At 45.4% G+C, this 22113-nt stretch overlaps 2 protein-coding genes across 2 annotated transcripts in view; both read left to right on the forward strand.

The window, feature by feature from the left end:
• The window catches only part of ANXA5 (annexin A5), a 35295-nt gene continuing 20442 nt past the window's right edge, over positions 7261 to 22113 (forward strand). The window contains exons 1-2 of the mRNA XM_018049165.1: positions 7261 to 7658; positions 7827 to 7874. Of these exons, the coding sequence (XP_017904654.1) occupies positions 7866 to 7874 (9 nt within the window). The 5' untranslated portion in view covers positions 7261 to 7658; positions 7827 to 7865. The remainder of the gene's footprint in view (positions 7659 to 7826; positions 7875 to 22113) is intronic.
• On the forward strand, positions 10585 to 13154 carry LOC108636199 (death domain-associated protein 6-like). Its single transcript, XM_018049164.1, is given in 2 exon segments — positions 10585 to 12350; positions 12353 to 13154. Coding segments are annotated over 2 exon segments (2232 nt in total). The 5' UTR covers positions 10585 to 10720; the 3' UTR covers positions 12955 to 13154.

The following is a 22113-nucleotide window of genomic DNA, read 5'->3' on the forward strand; positions in this document are numbered from 1 at the left end:
GGATGATTTGGGAGAATGGCATTGAAACGTGTATAATATCATATATGAAATGGATTGCCAGTCCAGGCTTGATGCATGATACTGGATGCTTGGGGCTGATGCACTGGGATGACCTAGAGGAATGGTATGGGGAGGGAGGAGGGAGGGGGTTTCAGGATGGGGAACACGTGTATACCTATGGTGGATTCATGTTGATGTATGACAAAACCAATACAATATTGTAAAGTAATTAACCTCCAATTAAAATAAATAAATTTATATTAAAAAAAGCTATGGTTTTACCAGTAGTCATGTATGGCTGTGAGAGTTGGACCATAAAGAAGGCTGAGCACCAAAGAATTGATGCTTTTGAACTGTGGTGTTGGAGAAGACTCTTGACAGTCCCTTGGAAGAAGATCCAACCAGTCCATCCTAAAGGAAATCAGTCCTGAATAGTCATTGGAAAGACTGATCCTGAAGCTGAAACTCCAATACTTTGGCCACCTGATGCAAAGAACTGACTCATTGGAAAAGACCCTGATGCTGGGAAAGATTAAAGGTGGGAGGAGAAGGGGACAACAAAGGATGAGATGGTTGGATGGCATTACCAACTTGATGGACTTGGGTTTGGGTGGATTCTGGGAGTTGGTGATGGACAGGGAGGCCTGGCATGCTACAGTATTTGGGGTCGCAAAGACTTGGACACGACTGAGCAGCTGAACTGAACTGAACTTCACCCAAAACTCTGTCTCTGAGATTTGATTTGGCACTGGTGTACAGAGAAGCTGAGCTTTCAGAGTCGATAGGGGCATATGATGGTGGGATAGTGGCCAGCGGGACATGTGAAGAGAGTAGGCCGACTGAAGGAAAGTGACAAGATGAGGGTGGGTGGGGTAGTCTACAGGCCATAGGTAGGATGGAGAAGAAACAAAGCAGGAGAAAGGATGGACGGCAGCCTGGGTGGAAAGAGAGGCTAGAGGTGGGTGAAGTCTGAGAACACTAGCAGATTTACGATTGGAAAGGTAAGAAAACGTGGAGGACAGAAGGGAGCCGCTGGGGCTGAGAAATAGTAAGAAAGGTATTAGAGGAGGAACTGTGGAGAGGATAGCAGTGTTCGGGGTGTGACACAGCGAGCCCTCATGCCCATCGCATCCAAATAGTCAGACTGAATGAAGGGGAAAGAAGGAGCTCTGCTTCCATCCGTCACGTGCCTGGATATCTCTGTTAGGCTGACTTCTGGGAAGGACAACGCCCCCCACCCAGCCCCCCAATCACACAAACATACCCACCCTGCAAAGCTTTCCTTGTTTCAAGCCTACTTCCTGCTCTTGCCTCCTACTCTAAAGTTAACAAGATTCTGCTGACATATCTCATTTAATGTTAAACCGAGCACTATAATTAGATTCTTTTTTTTAAATTACTGTTTCCTTAGTGCCAATGACAAGATGTGACACACAATAAAGTCACTGAATGAATGAAGATAAAGTTCAGATAAAGAAACCAGTGCTGAGAGGACTTAACACTGGCCCTGGAAGTGGGGGTGGGCTGGGTATAGGGGGCCAGTGCTGAGAAGCTGTCTGTTGATGGGTGAAGCCTGCCTCAGTGGAGCACTGGATTCATAGGGATTTAATTTGGGATTCTGAGGGAGACTGGTAGGGACTGAATCATCAGCATGGAATAGATGAGGGTGGGGTTTAGTGGTAAGAGGTTTTGGAAGGAAGAAGAGTAATGAGAAGTTGAAACCAGCCCTCTTGTTTATTTTTAAACTTTAAACAAGTTAGCGCATGCAATCCTAACCACCACTCCAAATTAGGAAAAATCAAATCATTGTCTGAAGCCACACATGAATAAAATCATGAAACAAAACTTCACCCACCCGGAGATGAGTCCTCTCCAGAATTCAGAATCCCAGTCTGACAATACATTTATTCCACTGGCAAAATTCTCACTTACAAGGTTTCCTTCTAACTTTTTCCCATGTCTTCCTCATCTTTCTGAATATCACCAGCTTGCAGTTAATAACCAACACCACAGTGGATTCATTCAGCCATTCACTCATTTATTTTAAACATTCACCCAACTGTTACTCAGTAGGTACTAAGGGCTACTAAGGGCTCTGTGCTAGGTGCTGGGGATTTAGCAACAAGCAAGAGGGACAGGATGCTTGTCCATTTATAAATATGCTGAGTACTTCTGTGAGTCTTTCTACTAATTTCTATGAAGATTTAACCAAGCTTAACTAAACATTCTGCCTGAAAGATTCCTTTAAGATCTTTTTTACATAATTATTTACCTAAGACCTACATTCCAGTCTCCTGCTAGGGAAATTGACTTAGCTTTTACTGGATAAACACAAATATTGTTTTGAATAAAAGCAGTGGAAGGACTTCTAAAGCTAAATATCTCCCAAAGGGTCTCTGCTTTTAGTTTCTGGTGAGCATGTGAATCTCAATAAGGGGGAAATGAAGAAGTCTCCTAATAATTTCACACTGTTGGCTCAGGACGAGTTTGTCTGGACCTGGTTCCCCAGGGGACGTTACAACCACTTCAAATATAAAGGGCAAGGTTGGGGAGCCACTAGAATGCTGGTTATGTTCAGTATCACGTCTGGGAGAGAGATGATGGTGAAAATGGATGGGGCAGAATCTGCAGAACCATGCGGCCTCCCCTCCGTCTCACCCAGAAGGTTCAGGGATGGACAAGACGAGGCCAGGCAGGGGGCTTGAGTTGAGATGTTTCTTCTGATGCCTTTGGCCCCAGCACATGGGGACCGTGGGGGCGTGCATATTGAAAGGAGAGTAGAGGGTGGGAGTCTCCTTTAGCTGTACGTGATGGAGGCCACTGATGGGTGACTCCAGTGTGGAAGCGTAGGAGGGGACCGGGAAGCATCAGCTTAGCCCTGGAGAGTTGGGGCTTGCCTGTCAGGTCTGAGGGATCGTCTGCCGATAGAATGGGTCATGCTGCAGGGGAGCAGTGGGAACATCAGAGATTCATTTGTTATAAATGTGAAGGGGGGGCAGCTGAATCATCTGAGAATTACCCGGTTTTTCATAAGAGGAACACCAATTCTTTTATCATTGCTAGGCATTTTTACAGATTCAGTTCAGTTCAGTTCAGTTCAGCCACTCAGTTGTGTCCAACTCTTTGCGACCCCATGACCCGTAGCATGCCAGGCCTCCCTGTCCATTACCAACTCCCAGAGCCTACTCAAACCCATGTCCATTGTGTCGGTGATGCCATCCAACCATCTCATCCTCTGTCGTCCCCTTCTCCTCCTGCCCTCAATTTTACCCAGCATCAGGGTCTTTTCAAATGAGTCGGCTCTTCCCATCAGGTGGCCAAAGTATTGGAGTTTCAGCTTCAACATCAGTCCTTCCAAAGAACACCCAGGACTGATTTCCTTTAGAATGGACTGGTTGTATCTCCTTGCAGTCCAAGGGACTCTCAAGAGTCTTCCCTAACACCACAGTTCAAAAGCATCAATTCTTCGGCGCTCAACTTTATAGTCCAACTCTCACATCCATACATGACTACTGGAAAAACATAGGCTTGACTAGACGGACATTTGTTGGCAAAGTAATGTCTTTGCTTTTTAATGTGCTGTCTAGGTTGGTCATAACTTTTCTTCCAAGGAGTAAGCGTCTTTTAATTTCATGGCTGCAGTCACCACCTACAGTGATTTTGGAGCCCCCCAAAAGAAAGTCAACCACTGTTTCCACCATTTCCCCATCTATTTGCCATTAAATGATGGGACCAGATGCCACTATCTTAGTTTGAATGTTGAGCTTTAAGCCAACTTTTTCACTCTCCTCTTTCACTTTCATCAAGAGGCTTTTTAGTTCCTCCTCACTTTCTGCCATAAGGGTGGTGTCATCTGCATATCTGAGGTTATTGATATTTCTCCCAGAAATCTTGATTCCAGCTTGTACTTCTTCCAGCCCAGAGTTTCTCATGATGTACTCTGCATAGAAGTTAAATAAGCAGGGTGACAATATACAGCCTTGATGTACTCCTTTGCCTGTTTGGAACTAGTCTGTTGTTCTATGTCCAGTTCTGACTGTTCCTTCCTGACCTGCATATAGGTTTTTCAAGAGGCAGGTCAGGTGGTGTGGTATTCCCATCTCTTTCAGAATTTTCCATAGTTTGTGGTGATTCACACAGTCAAAGGCTTTGGCATAGTCAATAAAGTAGAAATAGATGTTTTTCTGGAAGTCTCTTGCTTTTTTGATAATAGAGCGGATGTTGGCAATTTGATCTCTGGTTCCTCTGCCTTTTCTAAAACCAGCTTGAACAGCTGGAAGTTCACGGTTCATGTACTGTTTAAGCCTGGTTTGGAGAATTTTTAGCATTACTTTGCTAGCGTGTGAGATGAGTGCAAATGTGCAGTAGTTTGGGCATTACCGCACAAACAGTTGGACACCACTGAGCGATTGAACTGAACTTCCGACACCAACTGGAGTTTGATTGTGTTTTATATCTCTCTTAAAATTTAGGTTGCTGTCCCATTGTAGTATCTGTATTCATGCTCTGTCTATAATACTAACGGCTAGACTCTTGTGTAGACCTTTTTCACAGGTACCTAGTAAATTGTTGTCAAATGTAATTAAGTGATATCAATTCAAGTTTCTTGTCAAGTCTCTCAGAAACTCCTCAGACCACCTTTGCAAAACAATGCTCCCTTCAGCCTGATTCCCCAGCCCCACTTTATTTTCCTTATAGAAAACTTCATACTGGACATAAGTATTATTATATTGTCTGTCTCCTGCACAGAATGTATGACCTGTGAGCGCAGGCACTTTGCTTCATTTATTGCATCATCCTACCGCCAGTGCCTAGGACTATGCCTGATCCAGAGTAGGAGTTGAATAGATCCAAGTGACTGAAAGTGAAAGAAATACCAACTGAGTATGTATATCAAAATGCTGTTTAATAATTCATTGACTCTATCATTTAGCCGCAGGACACAGAGCAAATTGTTAACCTATAATAGGCATCATTCTCCTATAAAATCAACAACATTGTTAAGAACAGAATCGCTGAGGTCTGGTGGCATTCCATCTGCCGCGGCCAGCACAAGCAAGAGTCGCACCTGCACAGGGAGAGAACGGAGCGTCCCCGCTAAGAAAAATAAGAGAGAGACAAAAGATGGGGTTGAGAGGATCAGACCAAAATGGCTGATGCCTTCCTTTATTGTGCTGCAGTATATATAGGATAAAGTACGTGACTGCTGACATTCACAAAATTGTTCTTAATCTCCAGATACAATCACAAGACCCTTACCATTGTGTACAGATCACAAATAGATAATCTATCTTCTAACAATAAGCTAATCTATCTTCTATGAAATGTTGCAAGAACTAGACGTCCCGGAGCCTTAAGGGTAGTAAACTCTTCAGGGGGGCGGGACAGGGAGCTTAGGGATGTGCCTAAAGCTCTGCATAACGCCGAGCAGCTCCCAAGACTTAACCCTTCACGGGCAGTCCCCTGCACCCTCACTCTCAGAGTAGAAAGTGAGAAAGACCATAAAGAAAAGGACTTTAAATAAGCGGATGTGTAAGGAGAAGAGAATGCTTCAGACCTTGCTGAAGGAGCTCCTCTTGGTGAAGTTCAGTAAAATGAAAAGCATTACTGCGGAGAACTAGATGCAGCGCGCAGGGCTGCCTTCACACTCCTGCGCCTGTCTACAGCGCTCCGGGAGAGGTTCAAATTAGGCAGCATGAGGCCACTGCAGAGACGCTGGGCCACCTGAGAAGAGGCTTCCAGGGAAGAGGAAAGGCAAGCTGAAAGAGGAGAGAGAGAGAGAGAGAGAGAGAGAGAGAGAGAGAGAGAGAGAGAGGGAGTGTGTGTGTGTGTGTGTGTGTGTGTGTGTGCGCGCGCGCCTTCCTGTGCGGCAAGCTCCACATACTTTGAAGTTTTGCCTCCATTTCCAGTAAATAATCACTCTGTTGTGACTGTGTCAGGGCCGGATGAAGCACGTGGCTCATACGTGAATGAAAGAAGTTTTATCCATACAAAGAACCACACTAGTTCTACATTTATTAATGATTTATGCGAAAAACCTCTTTATTCCCCAAAGCAGACTAGCTTACCTATCTTGTATCGCCACAGGACTTTGCTCTTCTGATCCTAGAATATATTACTGTGTCTAGAGTTGCAAGCTCTGTGCTCTTGCCTCCTGGAGCCCACTCCAGTACCTCCCCTCCCCAGGCCTGCGAGTCTGAGAAGGGCACTGTCTTTCTGTCTGCCTTCTCTCTATCAGCCTACTACAGTACCCTTTTGTGTCTGGGTCTTTGTCTCTGTCCAAACCCCCCGCCCCCGCCACAGATATGCATATATTTTACGTTTAATTACTAATAGGAAATGAGCCAAATTTAAGTTATTTGAAGGTTCTAGGCTGGTTCTTGGAGAAGGCAATGGCACCCTACTCCAGTACTCTTGCCTGGAGAATCCCAGGGATGACGGAGCCTGGTGGGCTGCCGTCTATGGGGTCGCAGAGAGTCGCGACTGAAGCAACTTGGCAGCAGCAGCAGCGGCAGCAGCAGGCTGGTTCTGAGTATAGAAACTGACCCCAGGCGGAGGTTTTAGGTAGGTAGGATAGGGAAAAGGAGTCCAAGATGGCAGTGGCTAAAAGACAAGGAAGGGGAAAGCCCGTGAAAATAGAACAAAAGAAGGTCCGAGGACCGGAGTGAGGACCTCAGGTAAAATAAACAACACTCCTGGGTGGCCCAATTTACATAGGACAGGCCCAGGGAGAAATAAACATAGAAATAGAGGAGCCAAAGCTAGCTCTCTCTCTCCCCCACGCGCTGGGGCGCTCTTCTCCTCGCCCCTTTGGATCGACGTGCTCTCAGGCCTCAAAGATGGATTTTCCTGCTATATTCTAAATAAAATAGAGCTGTAGCACTGATTTGTCTAAGAGCGATAACATGGCCCATTCGAGGCCTGAGAGCTATAACACGGTCTATCCAAGACCTGAGAGCTGTGACACGCCCAGGGGGCTTTAATGTCCGTCACTCCAAATCTTTGTTGAGTGGAGACAAACAACTGAGGAACATACACTCGCGTGACAGAGGTTTTGAAATTTTCCAAGTAAGACATCAAAGAAAAGACATGGCTATCTAACAAGCAAGAAGTGACACTTTCTTTTATTTTAAACAAAAATAAACTCGGGAATTTGAGAGCGTGGTCAAAGACACGCTCTCCTGGACGACAGTGACAGTCCGGTCTTCCAAAAAGATGCGCATGCACCGTGCCGCCCCAGCACTGGGGGCGGCCCACGCTCCTGCGGCCACAGAGCGGAGGAACATCCCTCATGCCCAACTCGGAGTCCTGCGCCGTTCCCGACGGCCTCCTCGCAGCACCGAGGCCAGACTTTGCCCGGTGCCCTGCGGAGCCGACCCCCTCTGGGTTCCAAAGCAGCGGCGGCCGGGCTCCACCCAGGCTGTGAGGACTGGGAGCAGCCGCGCCCCGCGCAGGCGCACTGAGGCCTGCGGCGGTCGGGGGCGCGCAGGGGCGGTGCGGGGAGCGCCGGGCAGCGCCGGGCGGGCGGGGCCGGGCGGGGCCGGGCCGAGCCGCTGTGTTTCCGTTGCCTGGGCAGCCAGTAAGCAGCTGCCGCGGCGTCCTCCGCTCACCCTCGCCGGCTCTGCCGCCCCGCCGCGTTCCCCGCAGTTTGGGTCTGGGTGAGTGAGCGCTCGCCGCGCCCGCAGAGGGAGCGGGGGCGCCGGGCGGGCGCGGCCGCTGGGCGGACAGCGGTCCCGGTTGCGGGGAGGACGGGCGCCGGGGTTTGTCTGGGCGCCTCGTGGAGGGGTCAGGTCCGCTGAAGCCGCGGTCTTTTTCTTTTGTTGCAGTCCTGTGTCGCTCACCTTCTCCTGACCTGGGCAGGCGCCATGGCACAGGTAAGGCGGTGCGCCCCCGCGCAGCGCTCGGTACCAGCTTTGTAAAGTGCTCAGGAGTTCCAGAATTTGTTGGGAAGTCAGAAAAGTTTAAGAGTAAACTGAATCTGCCTGCGGGAACCCTCCTATTCCTGTTTCGTTCCCCCTTTGCTCCCCTGCCTGGGGAAAGTCCACCGGAACCTGCTCCCACCCGGCGCTGCAGCCCGCGGGCGCAGCCGCCGGTGACGTGGCCGGACTTTGTGCGCTTTTTTTTTCGTGAGTAAATATGTGAAAGGGAGCCTTTCAGAAAGCCCAGAGTCGCTGAAGTTAGAACCAAGGCAAATGCAGCTCACTGGTCATCTGATGCGAACGCATTTCTTTTTTCTTTTGACTTTTTTATTTTCTGTAACTGTTTTGTACTTTAATACTAGGGGTGGGCGTTGGCTTTTTCTAGTAGAGTTGTAGTGGAGCTTTTTCCTATTGCTCAATCTAGCCTCACCCAAAGGAACTGATTCCGCCCGGCCCCATGCCAAAAGATTAAACCAAAGAGCTGCTTTTCCTAAGTAACTCGTGCAACGAGTTCTGAATTGAATCTGCCTTGGGACTGTTTCAGAATTTGATTACCTAATAATATTGCTTTCTTTGCTGTGCATATATTTATCAAAAGTGTAGGGAAGAGAAGGTCGTCTAAATTATGTCGAACTCTGTTAACAGTTGACTGTGTCATACAGTCTTCAACAGAGAATAAAAAAATCGGTACTTAAGACAGCTCCACCCCGAAACTAATTTCACAGAGCTCATCGATCTAACTGGCTTGTTAGAGTCCAGAAACTTTTATTTAAACAAGTGTTTAAACTGCTCAAACAATGCCCTCTTTCATGTATAGTTCACTTAAAAAAAAAATCAGGTCGACTTACCAAAGTTGAAAAAGGTTTTATAGTCTTCTCCAAGAGAAAATGGGAGGATTAAGAGACGTTGGTAATTTTATTAAATTACTTCCTCTTTTGCACTTAAGAATTACAGCAAACCAATTCTCATATTACTTCAAGTGGAAACTTTGGTTTAGATTCTGCCTTTATATGGGATTAACTTCGCTGACAATTATTTTTCCTATCTTGATATGCTGGTGTTGATGTAAATGATGATTTCGCAAGCATCAGAGAATAATTATCTTTATTCTAGCTCATTCGGCTGTTTCTCTTATCTCTTTTGTAAGTTTACCTCGTGATTCCTGAAGTTTTCCAATCAATTCCTTTAATTATGTAGCCTCCTTACCCAAAATAGCATAAATGAACACATTTTTTCCAAATGTGGATATTAATAATTTCAAAGAAAATTAATGTAATTACATTAATTAAAAATAATGTAAAAGCCTTTGTATATGCAAAACCTGGGAGATTGGTGACTTGTATTATAGAATTTTGTATGTGATCTCTATAACAGTATAACCAGGACTGTTTTCTAGCCAAGTCAGTTTTTAGTTATCATAAAAGTTACAAGTAATATTAAGAAATACAGTGTTGAATTTTACAGTGACTTTGTTATTATCCTTGGAAACCATGGAAGTGAAATAGTTTGTTAAAATATTTAATATTAAGATGGGAGTTTTGTTGGCTTTGTGCTTAACATTTGATGGTGTGCTGAATGCGCACATTATGGAATTGCACTTTAACTGTCTAAAATTTCCTTTGGGCTCTCAGGTAATTGTAGGAAAGCTGAAGCACTTCAGTGTTAGGTTTCAGACAGTTTCCATGGTAGTTCCATCTGTTGATGTGTGGTGTGGGAACCAAAGGCCTCCACACTGTGGCCATCTGTAGAGTAATGGAATCATGCCTGGCTTGAAGAGGTGCACATTCTGGCAATTTAAAACGTATTGTTAAATGTGAGTGTCTCTTACTTACTGAAAAATGAAAATATGAACTAAATCTTCCATACCAATGGTTTTCTCTTTTCACTTAATATTGAGACCACCCTGCAGATAACAGCAGATACCCAGGAATCAGTTATCACATACCTAGATGAATGTCATGACTGTTTTATTAAGAAAAACACTATTGATAGATCTTTGACAGATAGTATTGATGAATCTTTGACAGATACCCTGGAGTTTCTTTTTTTATGTAAACAAATACTAGGGATATTTTATACTCTTGTGCATATTTATATTGATAACATTAATATAATTCATATCAATGCCCCCTTTTTAGTTAAATTTTACCCTAATGATGTCAGTGTAGGGGGACAGAGCTATAGCAAATGTTGGAAACTACTTAAAAGTGACATGATGTATACACAGTGGAATACTACTCAGCCATGAAAAGGAACACATTTGAGTCAGTTCTAATGAGGTGGATGAACCTAGAGCTTATTATACAGAGTGAAGTCAGTCAGAAAGAGAAGGATAAATATTGCATGCTAATGCATATATATGGAGTCTGGAAAGATGGCTGATGAGTTTATTTGCAGAGCAGCTGTGGAGACGCAGACATAGAGAACAGAGCTGTGGACACAGGGAGAGGGGAGGGGAGGGTGAGATGTGTGGAGAGGGTCATGGAAGCGTACATTACCGTGTGTACAATAGGCAGCCAATGGGAATTGCTGTATGGCTCTGTATCAACCTAGGGGGTGGGCTGATACAGAGCATATGTATACCTATGGCTGATTCATGTTGAGGTTTGACAGAAAACAACAAAAAGCAATGATCCTTCAATTAAAAAATAAATAAAATTTTTAGGGTGGGAGGGGGAAGGAAGACGGAGGGAACCATGCGAGGTTCTGAGATCCTCGGAGAGGGTCGCCTCGAGAGACAGTTTCTGAGCAGGAATTACGAAATCCCCAACACTTCCTCCCTCCGGGGGATTTGATCCCCTATGGCTACCGCTAACAGCATCATCGTGCTGGATGATGATGATGAAGATGAAGCAGCTGCTCTGCCAGGGCCCTCCCACCCACCCCCTAATCCGGCCTCACCCAGGGCAGAAACCCCTGGCTCCTCTCAGCCCCATGGGGCTGGAGGAAGCAGTAGTTCGGGCGGCAAGAAATGCTACAAGTTGGAGAATGAGAAGCTGTTTGAAGAGTTCCTTGCGCTGTGTAAGACGCAGACGGCGGACCACCCCGAGGTGGTCCTGTTCCTCTATAGCCGGCAGCAGCGGGCCCACCCTCTGTTTTTGGCCTCGGTGGAGTTCTGCAACATCCTCTCTCGGGTCCTCTCTCGGGCCCAGAACTGGCCAGCTAAGCTCTATGTCTACATTAATGAGCTCTGCACGGTTCTCAAGGCCCACTCAGCCAAGAAGAAGCTGAACCTGGCCCCTGCTGCCACCACCTCTAGTGAACCCTCTGGGAATAACCCTCCCACAGACCCCTCCTCGGACCCAAATGCTGAGACCACTGGCTCTGAGGCCCCAAGGACCCGTGGTTCCCGGCGGCAGATCCAGCGCTTGGAGCAGCTGCTGGCACTGTATGTGGCAGAGATCCGGCGGCTGCAAGAAAAGGAGTTGGATCTCTCAGAACTGGATGACCCAGACTCCACTTACCTGCAGGAAGCAAGGCTGAAGCGTAAGCTGATCCGTCTCTTTGGGCGGCTGTGTGAGCTGAAAGACTGCTCTTCACTGACAGGCCGGGTCATAGAGCAGCGCATCCCCTACCGTGGTACCCGTTACCCAGAGGTCAACAGGCGCATTGAGCGGCTCATCAACAAGCCAGGGCCTGATACCTTCCCTGACTATGGAGATGTACTGCGGGCCGTAGAGAAAGCAGCTGCTCGGCACAGCCTTGGCCTCCCCCGACAGCAGCTCCAGCTCATGGCTCAGGATGCCTTCCGCGATGTGGGCATCAGGTTACAGGAGCGTCGCCACCTGGATCTCATCTACAACTTCGGCTGTCACCTCACAGATGACTATAGGCCAGGCATTGATCCCGCACTCTCAGATCCTGTCCTGGCCCGGCGCCTGCAGGAGAACCGAAGCTTGGCTATGAGCCGGCTGGATGAGGTCATCTCCAAGTACACGATGATGCAAGACAGGAATGAGGAGAGCGAGAGACAGAAGAGAAGAGCCCGGCTCCCCCAAGCCACCTCTTCGCACTCTGAAGATACCCCTAAATCCTCGCTGGATTCTGGTGAGGGCCCTAGTGGAGTGGCATCCCAGGAGTGTCCTACCACTTCCAAGGCTGAGATCAACGATGAAGAAGATGAGGAAAGTGAAGAGGAGGAGGAGGAAGAGGAAGACGAGGAAGATGAGGAGGAAGATGAGGAAGACGAGGAGGAAGAAGATGAGGCCACAGATTCCGAAGAAGAGGAGGATCTGGAACAGATGAAGGAAGGTCAGGGGGACGATGAAGAGGAGGAGGAGGAAGCAGAGAAGAATGGAGGTAAGAGCCCCATGTCCCCACGACCGGTCTCCACTGAAAAGAAGCTGGAACCTCATAAAGGGAACAGTGGGTCTTCAGAGGAGCAGCGAAACAAAAGACTCACGGAGTCACCATCCTCACCGGCAGAAGAGCCCCCGGCCCCTCCAGTGTAGTTGCTGAAAGCAGGCAAGAGCACCTCGAGGAGTTGCCCCTGGAGGAAGAGAGCCCTATGTCTCAGCTCTTCGAGCTAGAGATTGAAGCCTTGCCCCTGGATATGACCCCTTCCCCTGAGGACCGGGACGTTTCCTCTTCCAAGAAGTCAGAGGACCTCCTTACCACTGTGCTGGAGAACGGGGCCGCCATGGTCACCTCCACTTCCTTCAATGGGGGTGTCTCTCCTCACACCTGGGGGGATTCCAGTCCCCCCCGCAAGAAATCTCGGAAGGAGAAGCAAACAGAAGCTGGGCCGTCACCGAGCCATGTGGAAATGCAAAGGGCCGTGCAGAAGAACGGGCGGAAGACACGCACCCTGGCCAGCCCGCCTTCCCCTTTGGCTTCTATGGCTCCAGTTGCTGATTCCTCCACAAGGGTGGACTCTCCTAGCCATGGCTTGGTGACCAGCTCCCTCTGTAGCCCACTTCCAGCCCGGTTGTCCCACACTCCCCAGTCACAACCCTCCAGGCCTGGTACTTATAAGATGAGTGTGGCCCCACAGTGTGATCCCGAGGAGATCATCGTGCTCTCAGACTCTGATTAACCGCCTCCCCCTCCTCCCTGCCCCCAAAATGTTTGGGATGGTATTTGGAGGATGGTAGGAAGCACATGACTGAGGAAGGGATGGACTGAGCTAATCGCCTTTTGGTGGTTTCTTTTTAAAAACAACAACAACAAAGCTTAAGTTTTACACAGAAACATTAATGAACAATAAAGTTCTTTTCTTACTGTAAAAAAAATTAAATAAAATTTTTAAACAGTGACATGATGTTAGATAAATGCGTGTGGAGTTAGAGGCATTTGTGGGGCAGCTACTACTTGAGCTCTGACCTCTTTCTGGTCCTAATCCTTGTCCGTTAGTATTGAAATATGTGAGGTTCAGCCATTTAACTGTTACGGGAGAGAAGTGTTCTAACCTGAAGCTTCCCAGTTTTTCTTAAAGAGAGCACACTGGTTAACTGTAAACTACTCATGACATACAAGAAGAATATAAATTACAAATGTGCCTGTGTGTAAACAATACCTGGGTAATATTTACTTTTTCTTTTTTAGATTTGAAACTATTCATTTGGATGGTTTTATTTTTATATGGTTTGAAACCACAGCATTCATGTTATTTTCACATAAAGTGCCAAATGAATAATAAATTATTATGATTATTGAATCAGTCACATAATCTACTATGTTAACTTTGGATATAAGCTGGTTGAAGATATTTACTAAGGAATAACCAACGAGCTGTTAAAATTGCCTGAATTACTATATATAGTAAATATTTTTGAATCTTTTCTCACCGTTTTTCCTCTCAACAGTCAACTTCTGATTATAAAAGTGAATTTTTCATTATGTTTTAGGGTCATCTCTTTAATCTGATATGCAATATTTTGGGTTGGATTTCTTAAATAGAGTCCTGACCTGTTTCTCTCCTCTGGCTTTACTTGCTTACATAGGTTTTTTTAAATCTCAGTATTTAGCTAGAACCAAATTACTTCATAGATAGTTAATTTATTTAAGTACTTAAAAGTACATTGTGTACTTCTGTGTTCTTTGGTTTGGAAAATCAAGAGTTGGCTCTGTTTCTTAGACAAATGATCCATATAATACATTTTAATTCAACTTAAGGTTTTTATGTCATTTAGCTATCTTTTAAGATAATGAAACTTTAAAAAGTTAGATTTTTGACTGTCTAAACTTAGTTTTATTTATAGTGTTGTTTACAAGGAGTTAATATCTTCAGGGCATTTGGAATGTCATGAAGCAAAAGGAGGCTGCATAATTTTTGGCTAGAAGCTTCACGAACATCATAGTTATCAGCCTGATTCATGTTTAAACTCTCCAAGATTTGAATAAGAAATTGTTTTGATTTGCTTGACATCTTTGTTCAATGATAGTTGACAAGGTCCTGTGCAGAGCAAGCAGTATCAATGGAAATGGAGAAATTTGAAATGACCTTCCTTCCAGAGGAGTTGGCTGGATTTTGAGTGCCTTTTTTCTTGCCATTCACTTTAAGGTCAAATGTCTCTGTAGTTACTCTCTTCGTGGTTCTTAGGTTAGCTTACCTTTTACCCATAGCCTCTGCTGCTTTGGGTTAGTCTCTCTTAGTTTCTAATTCCTTCATTTTGGATGCTGAGAAAGAACTCGATCCCAAGCTGTTTGACAGCTTTGCAAGCCACTAAGCAATTCATTTTTGTTGTTCAGTTGCTAAGTTATGTCCAACTCTTTGTGACCCTATGGACTGCAGCATGCCAGGCCTCCTTGTCCGTCACTATTTACTGGAGTTTGGTCAAACTCATGTCCGTTGAGTTGGTGATGCCATCCAACCATCTCTTTCTCTGTTGTCCCCTTCTCCTCCTGCCCTTAGCCTTTCCCAGCATCAAGGTCTTTTCCAATTGAGTCAGCTCTTCACATCAGGTGGCCCAAGTATTGGAGCTTTAGCTTCCGTATCAGTCCTTCCAATGAGTATTCAGAGTTGGTCTCCTTTAGGATGGACTGGTTTGATCTCCTTGCAGTCCAAGGTACTAAGAGTCTTCTGCAGCACCTCAGTTCAAAAGCAGCACTTCTTCAGCGCTCAGCCTTCTTTATGGTCCAACTCTCACATCTGTACATGACCACTGGAAAAATCATAGCTTGACTATATCGACCTTTGTTGGCAAAGCAATTTGTTGTTCAGTAAACCTAATTCTCTTATCTTGAACTAGTGCCCGTTTGACACAGGTGGCAAGTTAGAGGTCTAGTTCTGAAATAAAATTTATTCATATAACCAATATACTATTCTAAAACTTCACAAATATATCAGTTGATTTTTTTTTAAACAAAAATTAGTGCTCCTAACACCTTTGCTTTGTGTTTCATGGACACGTCTATTGGTTTGTAGAATATGTAAATCTGTAAGCAGTTGATTATTTGAAAGGAGTGCATATTCCAGTCGGTGTCGTTTTCTTTGGACTCCAGTTCCTAACTGTTCTCTTTACTTTGCCATTCATGCATATATTTGTGAACGTTTGAAGCTTTTGAATTCCTTCTCTGTGCCAGGATTCTTAGAGGCGGGACATAAAGAGGAGAATGGAACTGAGATTTATTGATACAAAGTTGCCATTGTCCTCTGTGTTTGGTGCTTATTGTACAGTTTTGGAAATAAGTATTACTGTTTCCATTTCACAGAAGAGGAAATGGAGGTTCCTTAGCTGGTGTTAGTCATAGGGGACAAAAGAGGAAAGGCATGATACATTGAGGCAGTGAGAGCAAAAGCTCATGCTCAGGGCTGTAGAGGAATTTGGGAGGCAGGGCCCAGCGCTTCAGGCAGTCTGGTTCTGCTGGATTGAAGGGGCAGGCAGGTGGGGTGATGGAGCCTGCCTTGGGAAAGTGTGCTGGAGAGGCTGTCCAAGAGCCAGAGTTAACACGGGACATTCTGTAGGGAATGGGGGGCTACCGTATAGTCAGAGGCTGAGCTGTGCCATCGTCAGGCACATCTGCATTAACGAAGATGGCCCCAGGGTCATGCCCGGATGGTGGTGTGGGAGTTGAGGAGGGAAGGGGAGGCTGGACGGCTACTTGGGAATCTGTTGCTGTTACCACTGTGAAATTTTAAGATGTTAACCTAGGCAGTAGCTGGGACTTTGGGTAGGAGGGGACTGTAGGAGAAAGTGGGCAGATTGGATGCGTGAATGAATGGGGGTTAGTGAAGGGACACCACCCTTCAAGATGAGTGGCTTGCTTGATGAGTGGTAGATTGTGTTTCTCTTTTGAGAAATGAATGCAGGTTTGAGGTGAGAGAAAAACAGTTCGTAGATTTGTTGACCTTGAGTTCTTTATAAAACATTTAGGTTGTGTAGCGGGTGTATATGATTTTACCCTCTTTCATCTCTATAGGTCATCTGTTTGTTTACGTATAAGGGCTTCCCTGATAGCTCAGCTCGTAAAGAATCTGCCTGCAGTGCAGGAGACCCTGGTTCGATTCCTGAGTCAGGAAGATCTGCTGGAGAACGGATAGGCTACCCACTCCAGTATTTTTGGACTTCCCTTGTGGCTCAGCTGGTAGAGAATCCCTCCTGCAATGTGGGAGACCTGGGTTCCGTCCCTGGGTTGGGAAGATCCCCTGGAGAAGAGAAAAACTACCCACTCAGTATTCTGGCCTGGAGAATTCCATGGACTATAATGTTTCATCTCTGTAGTTCATCCTTTTGTTATGTATTATTTATCTCTTCTTGAAACTAAAGATTTGAAGCTTATTTTCTGCCTCTGTGTAGGACCAGCCATGTTCATTCTGTCTCTTGTTTCAATGCAAAAGGAAGTTGTGAATCCATGTACACTCTTCTCTAATATGAGAAATCTATAAACTTGATTATTTTCTGAAGCTTTGGTGAGAATGAATTGGTTAGTAAAATAGGTATTCATGCGCTGTGTGCAAAATGGCCCATTGAACAACTAGATACAATAGCCCCTTCATCAGAGGATAATGAATTTGCCCACTTAACTGATTCAAAACTATCACCATTATTCATAGACAGTTAAACTTTCCATTTTATTAGTATTTGCCAAGGGAAGGCATTCTTATAATTAGCAAGGTGGTAGCCATAGGTGCATTAAAGGAATACAACAGAAGTCTAACTTAAATTGACAAAAATCTTTATTAAGTTACTAAACCTTTTCTTCTACTGTGTGTGCGTGCGGGCCCAGTTGCTTCAGTCGTGCCCGACTCTTGGCAGTCCCATGGACTGTAGCCCGCCAGCTCTTCTGTCCATGGGCTTATCCAGGCACGAATACTGGGGTGGGTTGTCATGCCCACCTCAGGGATCTTCCCAACCCAGGTATCAAACCTGCATCTCCTCAATTGCAGGAGTCTTTACCGCTGAGTGTAAACTGCTTTATAGAGATGCTTTTTTTACTTACACCTAACATTTAAAGGTCAGAGGTAGTTGAATAACTAGACAGAATGGAAGGAACCAAAAAGGAGCATGAAAGGGAAAGGAAGCTACGTGAAACTTAACAATAGCGATAGTTTGAATTTGAGACTTTGAATTGTAGTTTTTACCTGTTTTGATGGCATTGCGCAATGGGGAAGGTAAGTTACCTAGTTTCTGAGCCCTCGTGATAGGTGTTTGTCCTGTGTCTCTCACTACTCTTGGAGATTCTGCTTTTTTCTAATATTAATTTACTTTGTGTCTCAAATCATGATCATGCTGCCGTGGCTTTTCCCTTTTCTTGCTTATCTCATTTCCTTCCCAGTACAGTAATTTTCAATTTTTTTTTCCTCTGCTGATCTCTGAGTCCCATTATCACAGGAAATATTAATGGGCCTGTACTTTGTCTGTTAGATGAGACCTAAGCTGCTCTGACTCGAGAGGAAAGGCAGGACTGCCCTTGGCCTTCCCCCCTTGCCCCTTTCTTGGTGGCTTCCAGAAGGCTTTCTGCAAAACCTGAGCCTCAGAAGAACTGTACTTAAAACCCACTGTATAGCTGCTCAGCTACATGGCTTTGCTTAATGATTTCTGGCTCAATTAATACTATGTAGAATGATTGGTAGGTGTTTAGGTATTGATTTCATAGAACTAGATGACAGACCTGAAGAGAGTTTAGTTCTCTGTGCCTTCAGTTTAAAATGTTCCAGACCCAGCTGAATGTTTTCTCATCTTTAAATTTGAAGGGGTATTTCTGGTATTATTTTCTTGTGTCTTAAATTCTAGAAAAGCAGCCCTCCACTTGTGTTTTGGTTTAATTTTATTCATTTTATTTTGCATAACTACTCTTTGAAGGTAAAGAACTTTTTCAATTAGAGCAAACAAACAAACAAAGCCTGCAAAATTATAGACCTAGAAGAATGGGTAATTTTGAAGTTGAGAGTTAGAGTGAATTATATGTTTTGGCCACCTATTGTCTAAGCATATATGATAATTCCCTTGGTTATGGCACTGGTGGCAGAGAATCAGGGTAAATGAGGTGAACTGAGGACAGGTACAGGGAACAGTGGCTGCTTACCCTTGGAATTCATCTGGGGAAGGTGTGCGTGTGGAGCTTGAGGCTAGCAGTGATGCTAGGAAGCAGGGTAAGCCCTCTATGAGTCACTCAGAGTCCCGTTGGCCCAACATAGATGGTTTGGTGTGGGCGAGGGCGGGGATGGAGCTGGAAACGGCTGTCCAAGCAAGGGTTCTGTCTGTGTGACTCATGTCCTGTGATTCACAGCTGGCCCCTTAATGCTGCTGCGTGGCTTTGCAAGCTTTCACGATGACTGATCACGTGGAATGTAGTAAGAGTTTTCCCCAGTTTCTAGAAAACTCTCAGCTGTTTCTTCTTCTTCACAGTGCTAAGACGTGAGGAGACAGCCCTGTCTCTTTTTTCCATTCTTCACCTCATTTTCTTCAGGATCAGGGTCAAATGTCTCTCTTTTCTAAGGCAAACCCCTCCTGTCTCCTGTTCTTAATCTCTTCCCTATTTTTAACTTCTCTTATTACTGGCAGCTTCTTCAGAGCCTGTAAACTGGATAAAGTGTTTAAAAAAAAATATATATATATATATATAAAACCCCACCTGTTTGTAGGATGGGAGTTCACAGAGATGCTCTGCCTCTCAGTTCAGTCGTCGGTATCCTTCAGCCAGACCCACCACCACCAGAGATCTCCTGGTTGCCAGGCCCAGTGGACCCTTTCCCACCTTTTCTCTCCCGTGGCTCACGCCCTGTTTGCACACTGCCTTTTCTTCCTTTCCTTGCTTTGGCTTCTGTTCCATCACCTTCTTTGGATTTTATCTTTTTGCCTTTGAGAGGCTGAATAGCATCCTAGTCAAGAGCCCACAGTCCCGTGGCCTGTGTTCCGTCCCAGCTCTGTTGCTTGTTTGCTTGCCAGTCACTTGAGTGACCTGCCAAACCCTTCTAGCCAGCGTGTTTCTTCATATGTGAAATGGGATTTCACTGAGGACCCCGTGAAGCTCTGAGCTCACTGCCGCTCTCGCTGATATTATCTGCTCTTCTGATTGTCGATGACTTCCCCTTCTCCTCTGGCTCTTCTTTCCATTCCATTAGTATTGTCTTTGGTGACAGGCGCCACGCACACCACGCACAGCTCCAGTTACCGCTGATGTGCCCCAGCAACTGACAAGCCTGCTGTTGGTTCAGTTTGTGGAGAAAGGCAGAACCAGCCGTCCTCTTCCCTTTCCAAAAAGCAAGTCATCCTGAATGGTTTCTTTCTGCCTTGGCCCCGGCCCTTTCCATTTCTCCTGCTCCTGACTTTGATCAGGTCTGTTTTAAGCTTCTTCTGTTTAGTCGTTTTTAAGCCAGTCCTTCTGTCTCCACTCATGCACAGTTCTGTCCTGTTCTCCCCGCTGCTGCCCTGCGGAGTCAGCTTTGATCTTCCCTGTTGGTAAAATGCCCTCCAGGGGCTTCCCTTGCCGACTGGGGAAGTCTGGCTTTGTGGCTTCCAGCCTTCCTTTTCCCTCTGTGGTGACGACCTTTCCCTTCTTTGTGTTTCTCTCCAGTCTTCCTGCTTGTTCCAGGCTGTTGAAACGCTTAACCCCTTGTCCAAAATGCCACGTGGGTTCCTTCTCTCACAGCTGTATGCCCCTTGAAATACCTGCCTGCCCTTCGCTGTTTTCCTGAGCTTGCCTGGCAAAATCACAGGCATCTCTTCAGACACTGGGGGGAAGTTTCTCTTTCTTTCTTTTATTTTTGACACATTTCAGACTTTTTATTTTATATTGGTATATAGCCAATTAAGAATGTTGTGATAATTTCAGGTGAACAGTGAAGGGGCTCAGCCATACATATACATGTATCTATTCTCCCCCCAAATTCCCCTCCCATCCAGGCTGCCACATAAAATTGAGCAGAGTTTGCTGTGCTATATAGTAGGTTGATCCGTTTTAAATATAGCAACGTGCACACGTCTATCCCAGACTCCTTAACTGTCCCTTGCTATGGGGAAGGTTTTCTGATTTCTTTTCTTCCCACTTTTCCCGTCTTAGTCCCTCCTTCGTGTGCTCACATCACCCTAATGGAACTTCTGTGTGAATATACTCTATTGCACTTGATTATTTACATGTCTGTCATTTTCTCTTAGGGGATCATGACTTTTTCCTAGTGATGAGTGGCATGAGGAAGCCATTCAGAAAATGGTTTTGAATGAATAAATAAGCAGACAGGTGAACTGAGTCATTCAAGTTCTCACACTGAGAAAACCCATGGCATTTATTCGTTTTTGTGATGATGTTGATGGTATCTTTCTCACCGATTTGAAGTGGTCTTACTAAACAGAAATTGCAGTTGGACTTGAGAGAAATAACTTTCCTAACCCATGCTAATTTTGAAGGGCCCGTTGCCTCAGATCTTACCAGTTTTTCTCCCAACCTAATGTTCTTGTTTTAATTACGTTGAACCATTTGAAGCCTCTGGTATCCAGCCGCTTCAGATGCTAGTTGCAAGTCCAGACTGTCACCTGTGCTTCCAACTGACTGATTGGAGTTTCCAGTGACTGCATCATTGGCTTATAGAACTCAGAAAAACACTTTACTTAACTAGATCACTGGTTGATTATAAAAGGATACAACTCAGGAACAGCCAGATGAAGAGATATGTAGGGCAAGGTATCCGGGAAAGAAAGCATCGTGTGTCATTTACGGGGTCTGAAGAGCTCGGGTACCATAGTCCTTTATGTCTCAGTGCAGAAGAGAATTCAGTAAGAGGTAAAGTGATAGATAAGTGATTTATTAGAATAGGACGCTTGTGAGGCTTACAAGTGGATGGGGGAGAAATGCCATGCCGAGAGTTTACTGGGCTGCAGTTTTATAATCAAAGGAAAAGTGGGGAGAGGGAGAAGACTTCTTTGTCTTCCTTGAGTAGACATCATGTTTCCATCATCAGCTCCTCCTCCAGGGTGGGCAGGGGAGTTTTCTCATCCCTACGTGGTCAAGCCAGGTCCATAAATTATTGTTTTCCACGTGTGAGGAGAAGGTAGGGGTGGGGATGAAAGTTGCTGCCAGTCAGTAGTCTGGGTTGGGAGATCAAACTGGGAAACATCTCTTCCCTGGGATTATGTACTTTTGGCTACATCTTTATAGCCCTAAGGTCTTCCTGTAGGTTCTCTCAAGGCTAACTGTTTAGAGGAAAGAAGAATCTTTCTTCTTTCTTTGAATGAGAGAAAACTACTGTTAAAAATTTATTCTCACAGTTGTTAAAATGTAAGGAAGAATTTCAAGACTATTGCAGTAAGGGTCATGACTATTTCAGTAGAAGAGATTGGGTTCAAGTGCAAATGGAGCAAAGGCAGCTGGGGATGTATAACCACTGAGCAGACTGAGGGTGCCCATGGGTGGGGAGTTACTGAGAGGAGACATCAAGGGCAGAGAGGTTCTTTTTGAACTGGCCTAATAGGATTAAATTAAAAGACGCTTACTCCTTGGAAGAAAAGTTATGACCAACCTAGATTGCATACTCAAAAGCAGAGACATTACTTTGCCGACTAAGGTCCGTCTAGTCAAGGCTATGGTTTTTCCAGTGGTCATGTATGGATGTGGGAGTTGGACTGTGAAGAAAGCTGAGCACCGAAGAGCTGATACTTTTGAACTGTGGTGTTGGAGAAGACTCTTGAGAGTCCCTTGGACTGCAAGGAGATCCAACCAGTCCATTCTAAAGGAGATCAGTCCTGAGTGTTCTTTGGAAGGAATGATGCTAAAGCTGAAACTCCAGTACGTTGGCCACCTCATGAGAAGAGTTGAC

This window comes from Capra hircus, chromosome 6, assembly GCF_001704415.2.
Source record: "Capra hircus breed San Clemente chromosome 6, ASM170441v1, whole genome shotgun sequence".
Taxonomy (NCBI): domain Eukaryota; kingdom Metazoa; phylum Chordata; class Mammalia; order Artiodactyla; family Bovidae; genus Capra; species Capra hircus.